The sequence below is a fragment of the Octodon degus genome, unplaced genomic scaffold (assembly GCF_000260255.1).
Source record: "Octodon degus isolate 3935 unplaced genomic scaffold, OctDeg1.0 scaffold00130, whole genome shotgun sequence".
In the NCBI taxonomy this organism is placed as follows: Eukaryota; Metazoa; Chordata; class Mammalia; order Rodentia; family Octodontidae; genus Octodon; species Octodon degus.
The window spans coordinates 7,189,487-7,210,165 of NW_004524706.1; the positions used below are offsets into that span (position 1 = coordinate 7,189,487).

The 20,679-nt window shown below is 45.1% G+C and overlaps 1 protein-coding gene and 1 non-coding gene across 5 annotated transcripts; both read right to left on the bottom strand.

The window, feature by feature from the left end:
- Positions 1 to 3,644: 3,644 nt before the first annotated feature.
- Positions 3,645 to 20,679, bottom strand: Pabpc4 (poly(A) binding protein cytoplasmic 4). Of its 4 annotated transcripts, none has more exons than XM_004641057.2 (15): positions 20,373 to 20,679; positions 17,475 to 17,668; positions 15,841 to 15,956; positions 14,325 to 14,559; positions 13,214 to 13,351; positions 11,997 to 12,092; positions 9,693 to 9,965; positions 8,458 to 8,545; positions 8,245 to 8,316; positions 7,617 to 7,703; positions 7,395 to 7,522; positions 5,516 to 5,609; positions 5,104 to 5,234; positions 4,769 to 4,871; positions 3,645 to 3,951 (listed from the first exon to the last, which is right to left on the bottom strand). In XM_004641057.2, the coding sequence occupies exons 1-14, from the start codon at positions 20,563 to 20,565 to the stop codon at positions 4,782 to 4,784; spliced, it is 1,935 nt and encodes a 644-aa protein (XP_004641114.1). In that variant the 5' UTR covers positions 20,566 to 20,679; the 3' UTR covers positions 3,645 to 3,951; positions 4,769 to 4,781. The 4 variants fall into 4 exon arrangements, with proteins under 4 accessions (XP_004641114.1, XP_023556846.1, XP_023556845.1 ...); XM_004641056.2 differs by having other exon boundaries at positions 3,647 to 3,951; positions 8,197 to 8,316; XM_023701078.1 differs by lacking the exon at positions 7,617 to 7,703.
- On the bottom strand, positions 11,655 to 11,788 carry LOC111812582. The gene has a single exon (XR_002818054.1). It is a non-coding gene; the product is annotated as a small nucleolar RNA SNORA55 (small nucleolar RNA).

The window sequence follows — 20,679 nt, forward strand, 5'->3', positions numbered from 1 at the left end:
AACAGAGAGGGATATAGCTCAGTGGTAAAGTACTTGCCCAGCATGCATGAGATCCTAGGTTCACCTCAGCACTGGAAAAAAAATGACTTGAAGAACGGAAGGCTCAGCCTTCTCTCCACCACAACCTTGGCCCTGCTGTGCCTAGTTGTCGCTTTCCTAATGAGGTCAGTGACATCTTCCCACCTCAGGCCAGTGTCCACAGAACACTGGCATTTGTTTTGTTCAAGGCAGGTTTCTTATTCCTGAGCTCTACCAAGCCTCCAGCCTCAGCCTCCCAAGTAGTTGGGACCATAGGGTCACAACACTGCACCCAGCTCAGGTATAGGCCACACACAAATGGCAGAGCGGAGACTAAAATTTTTTTTTTTGAGACTAAAACTTCTAAGAAATTAACTAAGAGATGGACATGGTGTTGTACATCTGTAATCTCAAAATTTTGGGATCCTGAGGCAGGAAGATTGTGAGTTTGAATCTAACCTGGACTATTTGGCAATTTAGCAAGACCCTGTCTCAGAATTAAGAGTATGGCTACCAGCAGGTTGTGTAAGTCAACAAACACCCAAACTTTGAAGGATTTTTCTAAGAATATCCTCTTCCTGGCTATTACAGGTTGTTTTTCTTACCTAAAATGCTTGAGACCAGAAGTATTTCAGATTGTGTACCACCAGAAAAGTCAGGTTTGCAGCCAAGTGTGGTGGTACACGTTTGTAATCCCAGCACTTGGAGGCTGAGGCAAGAGGATCATTGGCAAGTTTCAGATCAGACAGCTACAAATTGAGCTCAAGACCAGCCTTTGTCTTGTCTCAAAAAGACAAAACAACAACAAAAGCCCCACCTAAATTCATAGCATTTTAAATTTAGGGTCAGAGATGCTCACTATACAGTTTTTATGTTGAATGATCAGAAATCAAAACTTCCAAATGTTTCCAATAAGGAGAAAGTCTTTCCTTCAAGCCAACAGACTGCCTGGCTCTCTCCACCACAGCCTTGGCCCTGTTGTGCCGAGTGTCGCTTTCCTCATGAGGTCAGGGACATCTTCCCACCTCAGGCCAGTGTCCACAGAACACATAGGACTTTTCCCTCCAGGTTCTTTTCCCTGGGATCAGGAATTCGAACCTGTGAGATACTAGTTCTAACGTCACCTGTTTCATAATCCAGTGGAATCAGAACACCAGCGATGTCTCCGAGGGAAGAAAAGTAGAATGAAGAAAGAATGCCTCCACCAGCTCAGCTCTGCTCTCCCTGCAAAAACATGAAGCATATTCTGGAGTGGTGCTGCCACTGTGGGCACAAGAAGACAAAAGGAGGGACCCACCTTCAGGGTACACAACATTTGGGGAGTACTCTTCCTCTCCTCATCCCTCAAGACCTCCTTCTAGCTTCTGGTTTCCCAGAGTTTATAAAACAGGCTGTTTCCAGTATCTCTCCCCTCTATAGCACCAGAATGATCCCAACGAGTACAAATCTAACTATTACTCTTCTGCTTGGTGTTCTTCAAAACCTCAGAGGATGGCTTTTATCTTCATGACCTGGGCCTCGCTTGCTTCTCTAATCCCCCCCCCCCAACTCCCTTTGCTTAACCAGTACAGAAACTATCTGCCTCCTCTGAATGAGCTTGTTTCTCCTTTCAGGAAAAAGCAGGGCTGGGGAGATAGCTCAGTAGAATAAGTACTTGCTAGGCAAGCACAAGGGCCTGCATTCAATCCCCGGTTCGGCCAAAAAAAGGTTAAAAAGCTCTGCACACACCTTGGCTGCCTCGTTAACTCCAGATCACTGAAACTTTTCTCAGAATTTTTTTTTTAAATTTAATTTTGAAGAGTAAAAACAGGGCTGGAGAGATGGCTCGGTGGTCTAAAGCACCTACTTAGAACAAGCTTAGCAAAAGCATCAGGGACCGCAGTTCAATCCCCCAGCACCACATGCCAGCCAGCCCTGCCCCCTGGTGGGCTGAGCTGGCCTCTCTCTCTCTCTCTCTCAAATAAATAAAATAAATAAAAAAATTTAAAAAAGAGTAAAAACAGAGGCAATGAAACTGATGTTACTTGCCTTCAGCTTTCCAATGCTATTCCCCAAAACACCTACCCGTCTTTTATCATAAATATAGGTTATCCAACTGTCACAGCTATCCCCATCCATATTATGAATGTTTTCTCTGATTTCCCAGCTGCTACGGCTTGTGTCTAGATCGCCCTCCAAAGTCTCACGCTTGGGGCTTTTTCAGAGGTGACTAGATCTAGTATATGACTTGATTCATGGTACAATGCTAGACTCAAAAATGCTAGGATTAAGGGTGTGGGTGCTACCACATCTAAGAAGCCTGAATAAAAGGAATTAAAAAAAGCTGTGGTCCCCCCTTGCTGCTCTGCTGCCTTCTGCCCACCAGGAACTATTTTTCCTCTGCCATGCCTCCCTACCTTAGAGAGCTGACCGGACTGAAACCTCTGCAAATTGTGAGCCAAATAAACCTCTCCTCCCTTATCTTTGGGTATCAGATATTTTGTCTTAGTAGAGAAAAATAAAACAGCTACTCTGGGAACTTCCTCTAAGTACTGGGCTTCAGTTTAAGGAATAAACAGAAGCCAGCCATGGATGAGGAGTTATAGATCATATGGCCACTTCTCTGGGTCTAGGGTGAAAAATGGTCAAGGGCTTAGGGCAGTATTGGCAGGTACCACACATAGGCTGTGGATAAGGCTTCACAGGAAACCTGACCCAGGCCACTCTGCCTCAACCATAAATCAACCCAAGTCTGGCCTAAGACCATACCACACCCACAGGAGGAAGCCATCTAATCCCCAGTTCTGCTGCTGAAGCCACAGACCTTCATCTCTGCCCACTCAAGCTAGTGGCCAGCACCACCCAGACACTGCGCGGCTGAAAGCATGAGAGGTGGTGGGTTGTGTCTATAGGCTGAGGCCAGCCTGGTAACTGGGGCCCTCTCAAAACAAGCTTTACAAGAGGGCCAGGGATGTAGCTCAGTGCTCCCTGGTTCAATCCCCAGTACTGAGGAAAGTATCACAAAGTTATTAACTGTATGAAGGATGAATACTATCAGAAAAGAGGGATATCAACTTTTTGGAACCGTGTTGAGACCAGATTTTAAGAAAAAAGGAGTCTAGCAAGAAGGAAAAACATTCAGGTACACTATAAACAGGAGACTAGCTAACCTTGCTACGGATTATCACACCAAGGAATAAAGATCAACACCGCACTGAGGACTTCAGTGTTCCTTAGTGACTGCTACCCATCTCCTGAGCACTAGGAAACTTTTAGCAATCTGGACACCTGGATCTGCTGACGAGCCACTGGACAAATGATCGTGGGAGATAGAATACAGGAGCAAGGGGACAGAACTAATCAGTCAGACCACACCTGACCTTGGGGTGAATGCCAGTCCAGAGCCCCAACTTTTCCAGAGCTAATCCCCAGGCCTGCTCTGACCATACTAGATTTAAATACCCCTCTAAGTTAAATGGGAGTGATTAGGCTTTATCTTCAGTGGTTCAATTCATAACTCTGACCTTATCCTAAATTATTTGCATAGAAATAATAGGTTAAATTCATTAGAGCGCATTTGCATCTAGACTTCCAGTGCAAACTGTAACTTACAGAATAAAACTGGTCAGTAACATGGGTAAGACAGAAGCAGTTTTATGGAGATTTTTTTTCTTTATTGAGAAACTTAAGACTTGGGTACATCAAATAAAACCAATTTCTGGGGGAAAAAAATCAAAACCCACAATAGAAAAAAAAAAGTCTGGGCCATAGCAGAACCCAGAGAATATACTTTTATAATTGAAAAGTTCTAGGTGCTTCATAATTGACCTTTTGATACAAAATGACCTATTCAATTTGCAACTTGTGGTTCCTGGTGTTGAAGTCCACAGGACAAACTAGGAAGTCTTCAAACCTTGAGCTCAATTCCATGAGGGATTATTTGGCTTTTGAATCCTAGAAAAAACAAAAAAAAAACAAAAAAAAACAAAAGCACCAACACAAATAAAACATGAAACTCCTTGACAAAGATAGGTGTTTTAGAAAAGGGCTTTCAATCAATCAGCTCATCAGACTCTCTTTTCCCTACCTGGAGGCACTCTTCACTGGCCCCAGCTATAACTTCACTCACCCACTCTGATTCCTGTCTCCTACTTCTGTAAGGCAGTAAGCACATTCTGTAACTGCAGTCCACCTTGGGGCTGTCTCTGGCACTAGCTCATGATACAGTGTCTGCTGTGCACCCACAGCAAAACCACCAGCCTCAGGCTAAACCAAGACATGACACTCATAGCAGTGAGGCTTTGGTATGTGATGTGAACTCCTTGTATATCACTATTTCAGAGACCAGCAAGGAGGGCAGGTGCTAGAGGACAAATCTAGGGCCTTGTATGCACTAAGCACATAGGCTATACCTAAAGCAACAAGGCTAATTCTTGAGAAAAATCTGACCAGGTGCTCTTTGAGGAAACTGGGACTTTTCTTCCTTGAGAGAGGGTCTTGAAATGTTACCCAGGCTGGTTTTAAACTCTTGGGCTCAAATCCTCCTGCCTCAGCTTTCACAGTAGCTGGGATAACAGATACATGGCCACTGTGCCTGGCTCTTTATTCTTTAATTCAAACCCCTTAGTTCTTTCCACAGTAACTGATCCAGGTGAGAGGTTCAGGTAAGAGCTTGCCAAATCACGGTGAAACGTCAGGAAAGTGTCATCACTCTTTTACAATGAAACTTGCAAGTCAAAATGATGACTAAAAATGTAATAGTCAAACATACGTGTTCTCCTTGTCTAAGAGGTAGCAGCAGCAACAGCGCCCACCTTCTGGGCAGCTTCTTTCTTGGCATGATGAGCCTGCAGAACTGCCACAGCTTCCTCCACCTAGGAGAAACCTCCAGGCGGTCAGTGACTAAGGAGAGCCACTCAGCCTAGTATCCAGGCCCATTGCCCTCTGTCCACAGCTTTCTCAGCACCCAAACTAGCAGCGCCAATCAAGGACAAGGTGTGAGGAAGACCGGCAGGCATGACAGGGCTACAGTGGCAGAATATCCTCAATGCTCTGCTCTGCCCTGCCCTCCCCCAAGCTGGGCTGTAGGATCTGAGAGCAACTTACCTTTGAACGCAGAGACTCAGGGGACTCAAGCATGTGCAGCAACTCCGAGTTATCGATCTCCAGCAGCATGCCTGTGATCTTGCCAGCCAGGTTCGAATGCATTGTTTGGATGAGTGGGAACAAACGTTCTCCTATGGATAAGATAGTTAATAAAAGAGCAAGTCAAACTGGTGGTGCACACCTGTTACACCTGTTATTTCCTAGCTATTCAGGGGGCTGGGGAAGGCCAGCCTGGGTAATTTAGTAAGACCCTGTCTCAATAGGTTAAAAAGGGCTGAGGATATTGCCCAGTACTCCTGGGTTCAGTCCCAAGTACCACAAAAAAAAAAAAAAAAAAAAGAAAGAAAGAAAGAAAGAAAGAAAACTCAGTGAACTCAGACACTGGTATCTAACAGGCTGCATGCACACTCACCTAGCATCTGCTTCTGCTCCTGGGGGGGTGCTGCAGCCAGCATAGAGGCAGTCAGGGGCTCCTGGCCCTGCACGTGGACAGCAGGCTGCGGTGCCTGAAAACCAAGGCAGGCAGTAGATTAGCACTAAAGAAAGGATGCTGGGCAGTGGCTAACAGCCTCACTACTCAACACTGAAACATCTAGATTCTCATCTCAAAGAGGAATGGAGGTATCTGTCCTTCTCTTCATGAATTACTTTGGTTATGAGGCACAGAATACTATGGATATTACAATACAATTAATTGCAATGAAAGAACATACTATGCAGCTGGGCATGGTGGCACAGCAAGATCACTGTGAGTCTGAGACCAGGCTAGGCTACACAGTGAACTTAAAGCCAACCTGGGCACAGCTAGACTATCTCAAAACTCCCCAAAGCAGAAAGGACATGCTACCAGAAGGGAAAGTAAAGCCCCCCAAATAAAATAAAGTTACAATGCTAAACAATCATTTGCTGTTTCATTTGATTCATCCAAGGTTACCCAAGAACTCAAGGTTGTGCTCTAAATCAGGCCACAGTGAGTATCTGTGCATGTAACTTTAATTAATTAATTAATTAATTAGTGTGTGTGGCCAGCTCAGCCCACCAGGGGGCGGGGCTGGCTGGCATGTGGTGCTGGGGGATTGAACTGCAGTCCCTGTGCTTTGCTAAGCTTGTTTCTAAGTAGGTGCTTTAGACCACTGAGCCATCTCACCAACCCTGTGTGCATATAACTTTAAAAATGTATTTGGTACAGAGTCTCAATACACAGCTTGGACTCTCAGTGATCCTATTTGCAGCCTCCTCCACACTGGGATTACAGCCATGTGTCACCACTCCTGGTCTCAGTGGCTGGCTCAGTACACCTGTCGGCAGGGCTGGCGGGGCATGTGGTGCTGGGGATCAAACCCTGGTCCCTGTGCTTGCCTAAGCAGGGGGTTAGTCCACTGAGCTATCTTGCTGGCCCTCCCATGTAATGTTTTTTGTGAAACTTTGGTTTAGGGTCAATTCCAATACAGAATAGGTCAAAGAGTTCAACTATCAAAACATTTATACCCCTTTAATACCTTTATTATAACCAATTTTTTATATTAACTGCTTGGGGACTGTCAACATGTAAAATGAATGCTTATCATATAGCTTTAAAAGTAGGGCCTTTACAGAAGACATTTTACATTCAACCTCAAGCCCTGAGAAAAAAATCCCTTAGAGAATGTAGGCAATGAGGACATCTAAAAAATGTAACTATCAAGCAGCTTATGGGCCTGCCAGCCGAACGTGGCCCTGCCATAGCAAGCTGCTGAGCTCTGAAACAAACAGGTTGTACCTTGGGAGCACAGCTCTAACGGCTGTAAGTTCCAGCTTAGGCAATCTGAGCTATCTCCCACTAACACTTCTGATACTCAATTTCTTATCTCTAAATTGAAGTTATTTCCTGCCTTCATGTCCCAATTGTCTTTACAGTGCAGCCAATGATCAAATATCGTACTGGAAAGAAAAGTCACCCAGGGGCTCAAAATGCTGAGCATAGGTGTCAAGGCAGTAGAGGAAGCAGCTGCTTTTTTCTGTGGGCCAGTGAACTGTACTAAGAATACTTTCTCAGTGAGAGTCCCAATCACCACACAGAAGGCTTAGTGGCATAACCTCTTAATTCCAGTTTGGCAAGCTTAGGGAGCAGGATCACCATGAGTGTGAGGCCAGCCTAAGCCACACAGCAAGACCCAATCTCAAACACAAACCACCCCACCCAAACAACAGCACCCTACCAGGGGGCAGGGATGCCAAAACCCACTAAAGGAATCAAAGCTGAACATGTAGAAACTGGTCAAAAGCCTTTGGCAGCCATCTGCTGGCCTCACCTGCAGAGGCTGTATGGCAGGGTGTGGACTGCGGACACTAGAGGCATACTTGTATGGTGCCACAGCCAGAGGAGCAGTAGCAGCAACTGCAGCCCGAGGTGTGAGGTTTGGAACGGCTGTGGGAACACCTTGAGGAAAGAACAAATGCAATTAAAACCCAACAGGCTGGGCAAAGGCCCGTTAAATCCCATCTTTCCCCCTTCTGTGTGCATCCAATACCACCTCCAGACTGGCAGCTGTCAGTCAGCCCTTGCTGGGCGGCACCAGCCCCACCAAAGTCCATAGCCAAGCGGTCCGGGCACTCAGACCCTACAACAGACCAGCAAATGCACATCAGTGTTGGAGGCCGATGTCCAACGAGCCACGTCCCACGGAAGGAGATTCCAAAGTACGTTGACATGAATGACACATCATACTGGGGCTACTATGCTACTTTCCAGGATAAGGCAAAAGCAAACACTTTTGCATATCTTCAAGTACAGGACATTCTATAAAAAAGGTTCCTTGTATCCCCCCACCCCTCCAAAAAATAGGCTCTATCGTCATCCAGCTAGCAAGCTACTATGGTTAACATTTTTCACACGAATCACCATAGCAAAGATTAGTGACAGTAACCAACACACCTAGAATGTACATTGGCATTCTGCTCCTGAATGAAGTACCTACCTACATCAAACACAGAGCTAAGGTAGCAGAACCAGGGCTCCACACCTGAGCCCAACAAACTGACCGAGTGAGGGCAGAGCTAGTCATCCTGACTCCCTCCTCCCCAGGCCACACTCCTACAGGCCAGTTTGCTCACCGACTCTCTGAGTGGTAGTAGGGAGGCCACGAGAGGCCGGAGCATTACCAGTTGGAGCCAGATGGCGAAGAGCTGGACGAGGCCCAGACTGGCGTATAGCACTTGGCATTCCTTGGAAGCCTGGTAAGACAAAAAAAAATGCTTATTATTGAAAGCAACATGAATCAGAAGCTGGGCCATGTCTCACTAAATGCATGTAGGAAAAGAGCAGGTAGACCAGGCCAGGTAGATCCTGAGCAAGTACTGTCCCCCACCACTTACCTTGAGGTCTCCCACCTTGCTGCCAACGTGGATTAGGCCTCATCTGTGCCAACTGGTTAGGCGTGTAATACGGAGGTCTTCCCTGAGCCTGTAAGGAAAGAGTGCCTAAGCCCTTCTATTTTATAGATGGGAACCCACACTAGGCTCTTAGCTCACTAACAGGCCCAAAGCTAGTGATGGCGAACCTTTTAGAGACGAGTGCCCAAACTGCAACCCCAAACCCAATTATTTATCACGAAGGGCAAAGGCTGCATTTAAACTCAAATACAGATTTTCGTTTATAAAAACTCATGCAGTTCTGTCTTCAAAGAAAAACAATATACATGTCATAGGTTCAACATCACTGGCTTAGGCTATTAGGAATAACGTTCTCTACTCAAAGGCTCAAGCACTGGTTAAAGTTAATCAGGGTTGGGCTGGTGAGATGGCTCAGTGGTCTAAAGCACCTACTTAGAACAAATTTAGCAAAGCACAGGGACCACGGTTCAATCCCCCAGCACCACATGCCAGCCAGCCCCGCCCCCAGGTGGGCTGAGCTGGCCACACACACACAAATAAAATTTTAAAAATAAATAAATAAATAAAAATAAAGTTAATCAGGGTAGCCTACACCATCTCTTCCACCATGCATGTACGACCATGGTCAAGTCCTTTTTTTTTAGGTGGGTACAGAGGACTGAACCCAAGGCCTTTACACTGGCTACATTCCCCCCCCCTTTTGTTTTTGGTGGAACCGGGGATTGAACTCAGATCCTTGAGTTTGCCAGTCAAGCGCTTATCCTACTGAGCCATCTCCCTGGCCCCTACATTCCCTTTTTTGTTTTTAAATTTTCATTTTGAGACAGGGTCTCACTACAAATTGCGCAGGCTGGGCTTGGATTTATGGTCTTTTTGCCTTAGCCTCTCTTAAAGAGTTGGGAAAGATGGGGATGGCAGGGAGGGGGAAGCAAAAATTTTTATAGAGTGCTAGGATTACAGCATTATAACCACACCTGACTTATTTTGCTTGGTGTCTTTACAGAACTCCAACATCCAAAAAAAATTCCTCCCCAGGGACTGAAGGAAATAGGAGGGGAAGACATATCATGTACAGACACAAATTGCCCATGTGATTATTTATATCTAAAATGTACCAATAAACTTAATTTTTAGAAAATCCCCCCAAGCCACTGCAGAACACAGGCATAGCTATCACAGTCAAGTTCCAGAGAGCCATGAGCATGTGGCAGACCTACCTGTGGAACTGCTGGCACGAAGTAGCCACCAGCTGCAGGCTGGAACTGGTTTAAGATGGCATTGGCAGGGAGCGCTCTCATTCCAGCCACTCGCTGCATGTACTGATTGGTTAAGTGAGCCTTTCTCTCCTCCTTCCTTTGGGCTAGGGCAACATACAGTGGCTTGGAACCCACGATGCGCCCATTCATTTCAGTGACTGCTTTGGTTGCCTCCTCAGGAGATAAGAAACAGACAAAACCAAATCCTTTGCTTCTTCCATCCTCCAGCATTACCTACAAAATGAGACCAGCTATGAGAAAACACACATATGGGGAGAGGGGAACTACTCACAATGGTCAAAAAAAATCTGGATTCTGTTTCAGAGTTACCAACTCTAGGTCTAGGGTGCATTGTGATCCAGGATGTACCCTAGACGTGTAATGTGTACTTTTAAAGTACCTAGAAAGCTCTTCAAATTTCCAGGTGATGCTAAAGTTCCCTAAACACTATGATGTATATAGCTAATGGTAAAAATAGAACCTGAGGATGTTTCCTGATACCTAGCAAATGGGACACCCCCAGGGATCCTTAACAACAATGTGTAGCAATTTATTTGTCAAACTAATCCAGTCCAAAGCCTTCATGGGCAAAATTTCAATAAGAACATCCATGACTGCCACCATTAACTTGATAGGAATAACAGATACAACTAGCTGAGTCAAGGAACCCAGTATCTAATTCTACTCTTACCTGCTCTGAGTCTCAGTATTCATGATCTACTCTAAGACAAAAAGCAGAATTCAGGCAGCCACTTTCCCTGGCATATTTGTGCTTCACATCATTTGTGTCTGTTAGTGGCCCAGACAGGCCCCTGAAGTAGAGGACTTGGAAGCCAAAATGTATGTCAACCCAACATCTTCCTACCAGTGAAGCAAGCCAGTTAACTGTATGAAAACAATGCCAATAATCTCAAAAAAACAGTGCCTGCTCAAGTTTGAATACTGCATTTTTCCTCTTGTGTGAGACACTCAAAGGTAAGCAAGGAGTAAAACAGGACAGATATTGAGAAGCAGCAAAAAATATGATCAAATGGGAAAGGGAACAATGAAGAGAAGAGGAAAGGATTATAAAACAGAATGGAAGGGAAAAATGGAAACAAAGCTTTAGTAAATGGGGAGAGAGTTGAAGGGAAGAATGGGAATGGGAAGAATTAGACGTATTATATATGTACAGATACAAATTTCCTATGTTGAATGTGATCATTATGTATGGCAAATAAGTACTAATAAAAACAAAAAGTAACACTGTCTGAATTTTAAAATTAGGGTCCCTTTAGCCTCTCCTCGTCAATGCTGACTTGTTAGGTGTGCAGGTAGACAAGAGTACCACCCTTTGCACCAATCAGACAAGGGAGTGATGCTAAAAGGAAGGGGGCAAATCCTGAATTGGCCTTAGCATTCAATGACAACCGATGAAGTTTCTGTGCACAATGCTCTGGTGTTGGGAGCAACGTATGGAAAGGGCCAGGCCACAGCCACAATGCCTCCTTTTCATTGCCCAAGGGAGAAAACTATGGCCTCTACTACACTTCTGCCAAGCAGGCCAGGATGTGGAACTTCTTAGATGTCACCAGTCCCCAACACACTGCTAAGTGCCTCAACCGCACAGCACACCACTCCCTATGTGGTCAGCATTCTTTTGCTTAAGGACTCATTCCCTGTCTTTACAAGCCTGCTGACTTCATTGGTATGATCAAAGAACAAGCTAAAACACAGAAAATCAAACCGCATTCCCATTTTTCTTTTGAGACAGGGTCTTGCTATATATTTCAGAGTGGCCTTGAACCATGTGGCCTAGGCTGGTCCTGAACTCATGGCAATCCTGAACCAGCCTCTGAAGTGCTGAGAGAACAGGTGTGCACCAATATGCTCGGCTTCCATTCTCATTTTTCTAAAATCTTCAAGAGATTTCACTCTCAAATGAAATGTGGCAGAGTTGTAGAGACAGGCCCCAAGACAAATGGAGAACAACCTGTCTGGATATCCTCTGCTCATGTTGTAGCACCAATTGTCCCCAGGCCAGCACAGAGTAGCAGGAACGGGAAAGATTTAGGTGCTGAGGAGGGCAGCAGGGAAGGACCGGCTCACACTCATCAAATTGCAACAGTGAGAAGAGTGATGCTGACCTAACGAAATACACTCAAGAACACTACTCAGAAGGCATGCTCAGAACTGTCACTTTAATTCAGACCATTCAGTGAAAACAAATACCCATGAATCTATAGTAACAGTGCTTTCAAACTACAAAATCCCACATGGAAATACCTTAGCACTGGTGATTGACCCAAATGGAGAAAATTCTTTTCTTAATTTCTCATCATCAATGGTGTCATCCAAGTTCTTAATGTAGAGGTTCACTCCCTGAAATAAAGATCATGGTTAACCTCTTTCTCTATTTTCTCTAATAAAACAGTTGTTCCCAAACTGTGGTCCCCAGACCAACAGCACTAGGTGTTCAAGAACTTGTTAGAAATAAAACTGCCAGATGTGGTACATTCCTGTAATCCAAGTACTGGGGAGGCTGAGGCAGGAGGACTGCCATGAGCTTACAGCCAGCGTGGACTACATTTAGTTCAAGGTCAGCCTGAGGTACACAGTGAGGTCCTGTGTCTCACCTCCCTCACAATTGAAAATTCTTGCAAATTCAGTGGCACCTGCCTGTAAGCCCAGCTGCTCAGGAGGCTGATGTAAGAGGATCTCAGGTTTGAAGCCAGCCTGGACAACTTAATGAGAAGCCACCTAAAAATAAAAATAAGACTACAAACGCAGCTCAGAGGTAGAAGCCTTGTCTAGAAGGAAGCAGGCCCATGGGTCTGAGACCTAATATCAGGGAGGGGAGTTCTGGGTTAGATCCTGATTAGATCAAATTAATCAGGAATTCTGGATATGTAGCCTAGCAATCTATTTTTAACGAGTTGTGCATGCACACATGTGCACAAAGCTGGATCTGGCTTGGCAGGATGATGCATGTCTATAATCCCAGTTCTTGGGAAACTGAGGCAGAAGGATTGCTGCAAGTTTAAGGCTAGGCTGGGTTATGTAGTTAGGCTCTGTCTCAAAAAATAAAAAAAAACAAGTCCCATGGACAATCCTGATGTAACCTCAAAGTTGACAAATTACTTTCCAAAGACTGATGAGACTATCAATGAGGACTCATCAGCCTTTTCCACAGATCTTTCTGGCCAGTCACTACCCATGGACCATTCTTGCTCCTAACCAAGGGGTATTTTTTCTTCTTTTATCTTCTTAATTTTTATTAACCACATGTTTAGTGGTACCACTTAAATAAAAAGGCACCTACACAGTAAGGAACAATAGGTGGAGGGTCCCAAATAGAGAGCTTCTAAATGAAGAGCAGTTTGTCCCTGTTCAGTAATGTTGCCCTATCTGGTTGGTACAGATTCTTCCAAGCCTGCTAAAGGGGTGCTTTGCAAGTATTTCAGAGGAAGCACCCTATGACAGGCTGGCCCACCCCATCTCACCTGGTATCGACTAATTCTCTCCTGTTTCAGCTGCTCAAATTTCCGTTTTAATTCAGCCTGCCGTTCTACTTTCTTCTGTGCACGGCCTACAAATATGACTTTACCACTGATTTCTTTCCCATTCATCTCTTCCACAGCCTAGAGAGGAAATGCATGTCTTTTAAACCGAGTTGCAAAAACACTGGCCTTGTTGGGAGCCCTGTTAAGATTAACGAATGTGTTCTGAGAAAATCTTTCATGTCATCCTTCTAGTCTACTAAACATTTAAAATTCCTCATCTCGGGGCTGGTGAGATGGCTCAGTGGTCTAAAGCATCTACTTAGAACAAGCTTAGCAAAGTACAGGGACCGCGGTTCAATCCCCAGCACCACATGCCAGCCAGCCCCGCCCCCTGGTGGGCTGAGCTGGCCACACACACACACACACAAATAAATAAAGCATTAAAATTAAAAAGAAAAAAAAGGAAAATTCCTCATCTGTAAAATGGGGTTAATACTAATGGGAACTAGGCATAGTAGTGCACACCTGTAATCCTTGCACTCAGGAGGCTAAAACAGGAAACTCTGGGTTCAACCAAAATCAAAGCAAAAACAAAAAACAAACAAAAAACAGATTATCTAATCCTAATTTGAATGTAGCTGTCACTAAATATTTCAGGTTCTCTTGTGAGATTTAAGTGATATAAGCTGAGAGCCTAGCATACCACTCTGCCAAAAAGCAGCTGTTGTGCTATAATCAGGTCAGCTCTCTGGACTTTAGTTCTCTGCCTATAAATGGGAACAAACATCTGACCTCTATTTAACAGCTGAGGTGACAGGTATGACAACCACTTAAAACCGTTAAAATAGTTGCGTGTGCTGACATCCCTATAACCCCAGCCTTTGGTAGCTGAGATAGGAGGTTCACTGTTGAGTTTGAACCCAGCCTGAACTACAGAGCTTAACCAACAACAGTGATAGACATAACCCCATGAGGAGGATAGTCCGAAAATGTACATCCACACCCACTACCACTCAGACCACTTTAGCTCTGCTCTACGTGCTAAGCAAGGCTGTGCCCACACTGGGGCCTCCTAAAGATACTTCCCCACCCTCAAGGGTGGCACTCTCACCTTATTGGCATCCTCGTGTTTTTCGTAACTCACAAAGCCAAAGCCTTTGGATTTCCCACTGGGATCTCTCATCACCTTGACACTTAGGGTCTTACCAAACTGGCTGAATAGCTCCTTCAGACTCTCATCATCTACTTCTTCTCCGAAGTTCTTGATATAAACATTGGTGAATTCTTTGGCTTTGGCTCCAAGCTCAGCCTCCCGCTCTTTGCGAGACTTGAATCTGCCTACAAACCTAAAAAGAATCCATGAAAAATGTGATCACCCAGGGAAATGACTCATGATTTCCAGGGGCCCCAAGGAAAGCATGTTTAAGGCTGACAGAACAGGCTAAAATACACAAGGTCCCCACCCACCAAAAAGGAGACTTAAGACCACCCAAGTACCCAGGAGAGAGAAAGAGGCAGGACTATCCATCCTGCAAGGATCAGCCCAGAGCCCCTGGCTCAGCCCAGGGCTCCTCCTACCACATCACACTGCCTTCGTGAAGAAACCTGACGACCATTTTTTAAAAAAAATGTTCATTTCTGTGCCATCTATGTAAATGTATAGAAAAGCTCTGGAAGGATACAAACCAAACTGTTAACAGTGGTTAGTTCTAAGAGTGAAGCTGTTGTGAGTGGAGAGGTAATCATTTCTTTTTTTTGACGGAACTGGGGATTGAACTCAGGTCCTTGTCCTTGCCAGGCAAGTGCTTGTTCTACTGAGCCATCGCCCTGGCAGTGGAGAGGTAATCTTTGCTATTTTATTGTATTCACGTTAGTATGTCTGATAGGAAAATGTCTCTATACACTGAACATTTTTGTGTTTCTTCTTTATTTCCCATAGTAATTCACTTCTGGGCACACAGATATTATAAGCATAATGCATCCTCTGAACTAGCAATACCACGAAGGACAGAAATAGGTTTAATTTGAAATAGCCAACAAGTAACACGTAATAGTTTATCCCCTCACAGCCCTCTCTATTCCACAGTAATGGCTGCACCAAAGCAACGAAATCTGTTACAAACTCTCTCTGTACAGGGATTAAGTACTACTGTGGAGCCAGCCCTGTACTGGTCACAGCCTGAAGAATGGAGAATCAGAGGGACAATTTGGCATTAACAACTAGTGATATCTATGAACAGAACCCAAGTCAAAGAAGTGAAGGTCACAGAGCTAATATGCAGTGCCTGGTCAGCCCAGGGCCCTCTCCACTCTGTCGCTGGCCAAGACCCCTGCTCAGAGATGCCTCCAGCAGCCCCGGCTGCTGGTGCTCACAAACCCATGGACGGATGCCTTTAAGGGAGAGGCAGCAGGCAGGCCATGGCATGGGCAGGGAGCCCACCTTGGCGAGTCAAAAAAGGGCTGCCACAGCTCGGGCAGGGAGACTCACCAGCCCTGGAGTGGAGAGGTAGGAGCAGGCCACACTTGGGCCGAGAGAACCAGTAGCCGCCTTGTGTGTGCCAGTTAATACCGAGGTGGGGCCACGGCTGGCTCATGCGATGGTTGTTGCTCCGGACTGGGACACTCACACTTTGCGGTCATTGAGGAGCATGCCATTCATCTTCTCGATGGCCTTGTCAGCAGCCTCTTGGGTCTCGAAGTGGACAAAGGCATAACCCTTAGAGCCATTCTCATCACACACCACCTGTCAAAGAAAAGGCAGATGACCTTAGCACCACTGGCCAGACTGAGATGCACCTAGCATTGAGTATAGCACCAGGCACCCAGTAACTGCTCAGCTCACAGTTGGCACTGCTGCTTTTCCAAATGTCCTCTTGCTTCTTTTTATTAAACATTTAGTAGATCTGGGTATAAACCACATTGTTACAGAGACAGACTGTTTTCAAGTCTGCAAAAGAATTTCAGGCCTATGTAGTATGAGACATACAAATACCACCATCTTATGTTTTATAAAGTACTTCACATAAACAGATGTTGTTTGGAAAAAAGTTAAATCTACACTTGTTACTTCAGTACCAGGGATTGAACACAGACCTTACTTGCTAAGCAATTGCTTTACAACTAAAATACACCCCAGCCTTTTAGAAAATTTTATTTTAAGAGTGTTTTGTTTTTTTTTCCTCCGGAACCGGGGATTGAACTGAGGCCCTTGAGCTTGCCAGAGAAGCGCTTATTCTGAGCCATCTCCCTGGCCCCTAGAAGGACCAGGTCGAAAATTTTATTTTGAGGTAGGATCTCACTAAATTATACAGGCTGTCCTCAAACTCATGATCCTCCTGCTGAAATCTCCCTCACATCTTGGATTCCAGGTGTGTACTACCAGACCCAGTGAATTTAAGTAGAACATCCTGAAGATCATACATACTTCTCTGCTGTTCTCAGTTATCCAAAGCAAAAGCCTTTTTTTAAAAACAAAAACGCCACAGGGTTTTGCTATGCAGCGCAGGCTGACCTTGAACTCAGTGATCTCATGCTTCAGCCTCCCAAGTGCTGAGATCTTATGTGTGCGCTGCCATGCCTGGCCTACAAAATAACCTTTTAATCCTTATAAAGTAAAAAAAAAAAAAAAAAAATCAGAAGGTTGTTTCAGACTACAAAAAGAAAAAACACAAAAGCACCTGCTGGTTATGATGGGTTGTGGCCCTGAAATTACCTATGGGAACTTTTAAGAGTCCACTTCTAGCATTTTGAGAATTATTATACCACTGGGGATAAATGGGTAAGTAAGCTCCTCACTCGGTTATTTGTCTTATGATTTAGTAACTGCCAAGCATGGGAGCATACAACACTCAGTTGGCTGAAGCAGGGTAACTATGAGTTCAAGGCCAGTCTGAACTACATAGTGAGACCACGTCTCAAAACAAGATTCAGGTTATTTCTGCTTCTCATCCAACAGGGAACTGGAATAAAGACAAGAGGTGAGGAGAATGACAGTAATAAAGATATCCCATGCACAGGATCCTAACAACTTCTATCAACGTGAACATTATATGTCATAACATGAGCTAAGGCAAATTAGTATCAACAAATGCAGAAAAGGTGCATAGCACCTGAATTAGCAATGGAGGGGTGAGGAAATTATAGAGAAAAAAATCCAAACTGTTAATATGTACATGCAGCCACTTCCCAAAATGTCTGTAAGTTGAGGATTCCAAACATGTACTAAATGAAAAATCTTTGGTCGAACTTAATCAATGTTTACCTTGCAAGATAAAATGTTTCCAAAAGCAGAGAAAGTATCATAAAGTGCCTTGTTATCTATAGATTTGTCCAGATTCTTGATGAAGACATTTCCCACACCAGATTTTCTCAAAGAGGGATCCCTCTGAGACCACATGATTCGGATTGGCTTTCCTTTAATCACATCAAAGTTCATGGTATCCAGGGCCCGCTCAGCTGTAAGAAACAAGCACATTTCAATCAAGGATGTAAACATCAACTCTTAACAGTGTAAGAACTGCCATTATCTATTTGGGCTAATTGACTACTCCACATTTCTAAGTAATCACTCATAAAAGGTAATTCTACTCAAATGGGCCCTCCTCAGGTGTGGCAGCACTTTGAGAGGTTGAGGCAAGATGATCTCAAGTTCAAACTCAGCCTAGACAACTTAGCAAGACCTTGTCTCAGAATAAAAAAAGAACAGGGCTGGGGAGTAGCTCAGTGTGAAAGCCCTGAGTTCAATCCCCAGCATGCATGAGCAATGGAAGGACCTTCATGGCACCAAGATGAAATGGTAATACCACATTTTGGATTATACTTTACATACTTTGCAGTGCTAGGCTCAGTGTGACTCAGGTGAGACAGCTGAAGCTCCACTTTTAATAAAATGGAATAGTTGCATTCAGGGTGGCTATGCTATGCAGTTAATGATTAAAAACTAGCATCAGATTTTCCTTTTGGTACTCGGAACTAAACTCAGGACCTTTCACTTGTCAGGCAAGCTTTGCACCACTGAGCTATAATCCCCAGCCCATAATATCAGATTTTCTGATGCTATTCCTGATCTACAGATATTATGGTCACATACATGGAACATCCTCTGCTGCATTTTCAGGGAAAAAAGGATGAAACTTTGCTGAGCCCTGCATTTAACTTCTAATACTTGCAAGGACCTGAGTTCAATACCCAGTTCCACAAAAAACAAAACAAAACAAACCCCACACAAACCATAACTTCTAATACTGGAAACAATAAAACCCCTGCCATACCACCTTCTAGGTGGACAGTGCAAGCAGGCCCTGTGGTAGTTAGGCCTTTTGAACCTTACGGAATTCTAGGAATTCATCTGCCCTGGTGGTGCTCCATCTAGTGTATTGAGCCAATGAGTTTCCCAACCAAGTACATGTGTACAACCAGATACCACACTGAAAGAAGACCAGAAGCTAAAACCTATCATCTGATGGGCAGGAATATTTTCCAGTGGTGGCAATTTTTCTTACCTTAACTCATTCCAGGGGCTGCCCTACCCACAACTTCCCAGTGAGGGGATTAAAGCAGGGAGAGTTAGGGAGCCCATTCCTGGCCTCAACACATCTCACTTTAAGAGGGACAAAACTAACTGCTTCCAAAGTCCAACTGCCCAGAAGGCCAAGAGAAATACTTTTCACTTGTTTTGATCCACCTTCCTCATCTTCATCAGAAGGTGGGGTAGCTTGTATGGGGCATTGGGAGTAGAATAAGACAGAACCAAGTCAGGAAATGGTACATATCTGAGATACTCAGCCTGAAACATCAAACTTTGATTAGTTAAGCAGCAAAGGAGCCCACTTCAACACAGCTCCTAGTCTATTTCCAGATAAGTTTTGCACAGGGTAAGTCAGCTTAGTCTGACAAATCTGGCTACACTTATTTATAGCAGGCAGAAGTCCTGCAGAGGTATGTGTTGGCAAACACACTGACCAATGGCTTCTGTATCTCCAAGACATACAACTTTTGTTCAGAGTCAAGGCAGGCAATAGCTAATACATCCAATACTCCCCCACTAAAAAGGGCACTCAGCTACCTCATTTGTTTTCCAATAGGCCGAGACAGAACTTAGCTCATAGCACATTTGACTAGCCTTGTCTCTCTCAGTTAATTAGCCCAAATCTGGCTACAGCTACAATTTAGGCAAGTAATACTGCTTCACTGACAATGAACAAAGTAAAGTGGGGACAAAAGTGGGAACCTGGAGATCCTTTGTCACAGAATGACTTGTTTCTCCCAGTGATGGTCTCTGCAGTTGTTCCCTTTAATCTCAAGTCACACGCAGTCCTCATTAGGTTTCCTCTCTCAGGGCTTACTCGTGCCACGCCTACAGCATACTTCTTCACTGCCCGGAGGGAAGGCCACCATCTGTGTTGGGAGTCCCTAAGCTCCTCTCATAGCAGAGACCCTATTCTTTAGATAGGATGTAGTCAAAGAGTTCTGACATGCATAAAGAATGGTTCTCAGGTGAGGCAATAACTCCTACCAGCCCACTGGATTTTAAAGATATTTCCCCGATTACAGCTTCATCTAAAGCAAACTCCACAATGGCTGGCCTACCATGTGCAGCTCTTGTACCCTGCCTGAATCTAAGGCACAGAATTGTTCCCCTGGATTCCCACCTGCCTTAATGGAACCATCTTTTATCTAGCACAAAATCAAGACTCTTATTTAAAAAGTCCAGAGTAAACGTGGGGGGCGGGGCAGCAATCTAAACAGGGCATTGTTTCAATCCACCTGATTCAGAGAGGCACCAGCCTGTGCCCACTGACAATGTCAGGGTACGTCTGTAACATCTCAATCTCACTGGGACCGGTTCAGTCACACTGGCACAACAAAGTTCAACTTTACTCAGATCCCGATTTACTGCCTCCTTGGATTCCAACCCCTCCCCCCAGCCACCGGGCGGCCCAAGGTCAAGCGGTTAGCAACTGGTGGAAGCAAGATTGAACTCAGGTCATGACAATATATCAGGACCCATGTCCTCAATCCCTGCATCCTGCTAGCCATTGTAGCTCCTGCGCCAACATGCTGTCGTGATGTCCTCTCCACGCCAAGGAGAATCCTGCCGAGAAGACTTCTAAGGTGCCCTGGGATTCCGTGATTGTGTGCGGGCATTGCTGCTACTCACCGTCAGCTGGCTGCTGGAAGTTGACGTAGGCATAACCCAGGGAGCGGCGGGTGATCATATCTCGGCAAACCCGGATGGACAGCACAGGCCCCGCCGGACTGAACTTTTCGTAGAGCATGGCCTCGGTGACGTCCGAGTGCAGATCGCCCACGTACAGAGAGGCCATGGGGTAGCTGCTGGCTGCAGCGTTCATCTCCCCGCCCCCCACCACCCCGAGCCCCGCCAGGAGGACTTCTCACAGGGCCCACCACAGGACAAAAGGGGCTCGTCTCGGAGCCGTGGCCCGTACCGCGGCTCACAGGTGGCA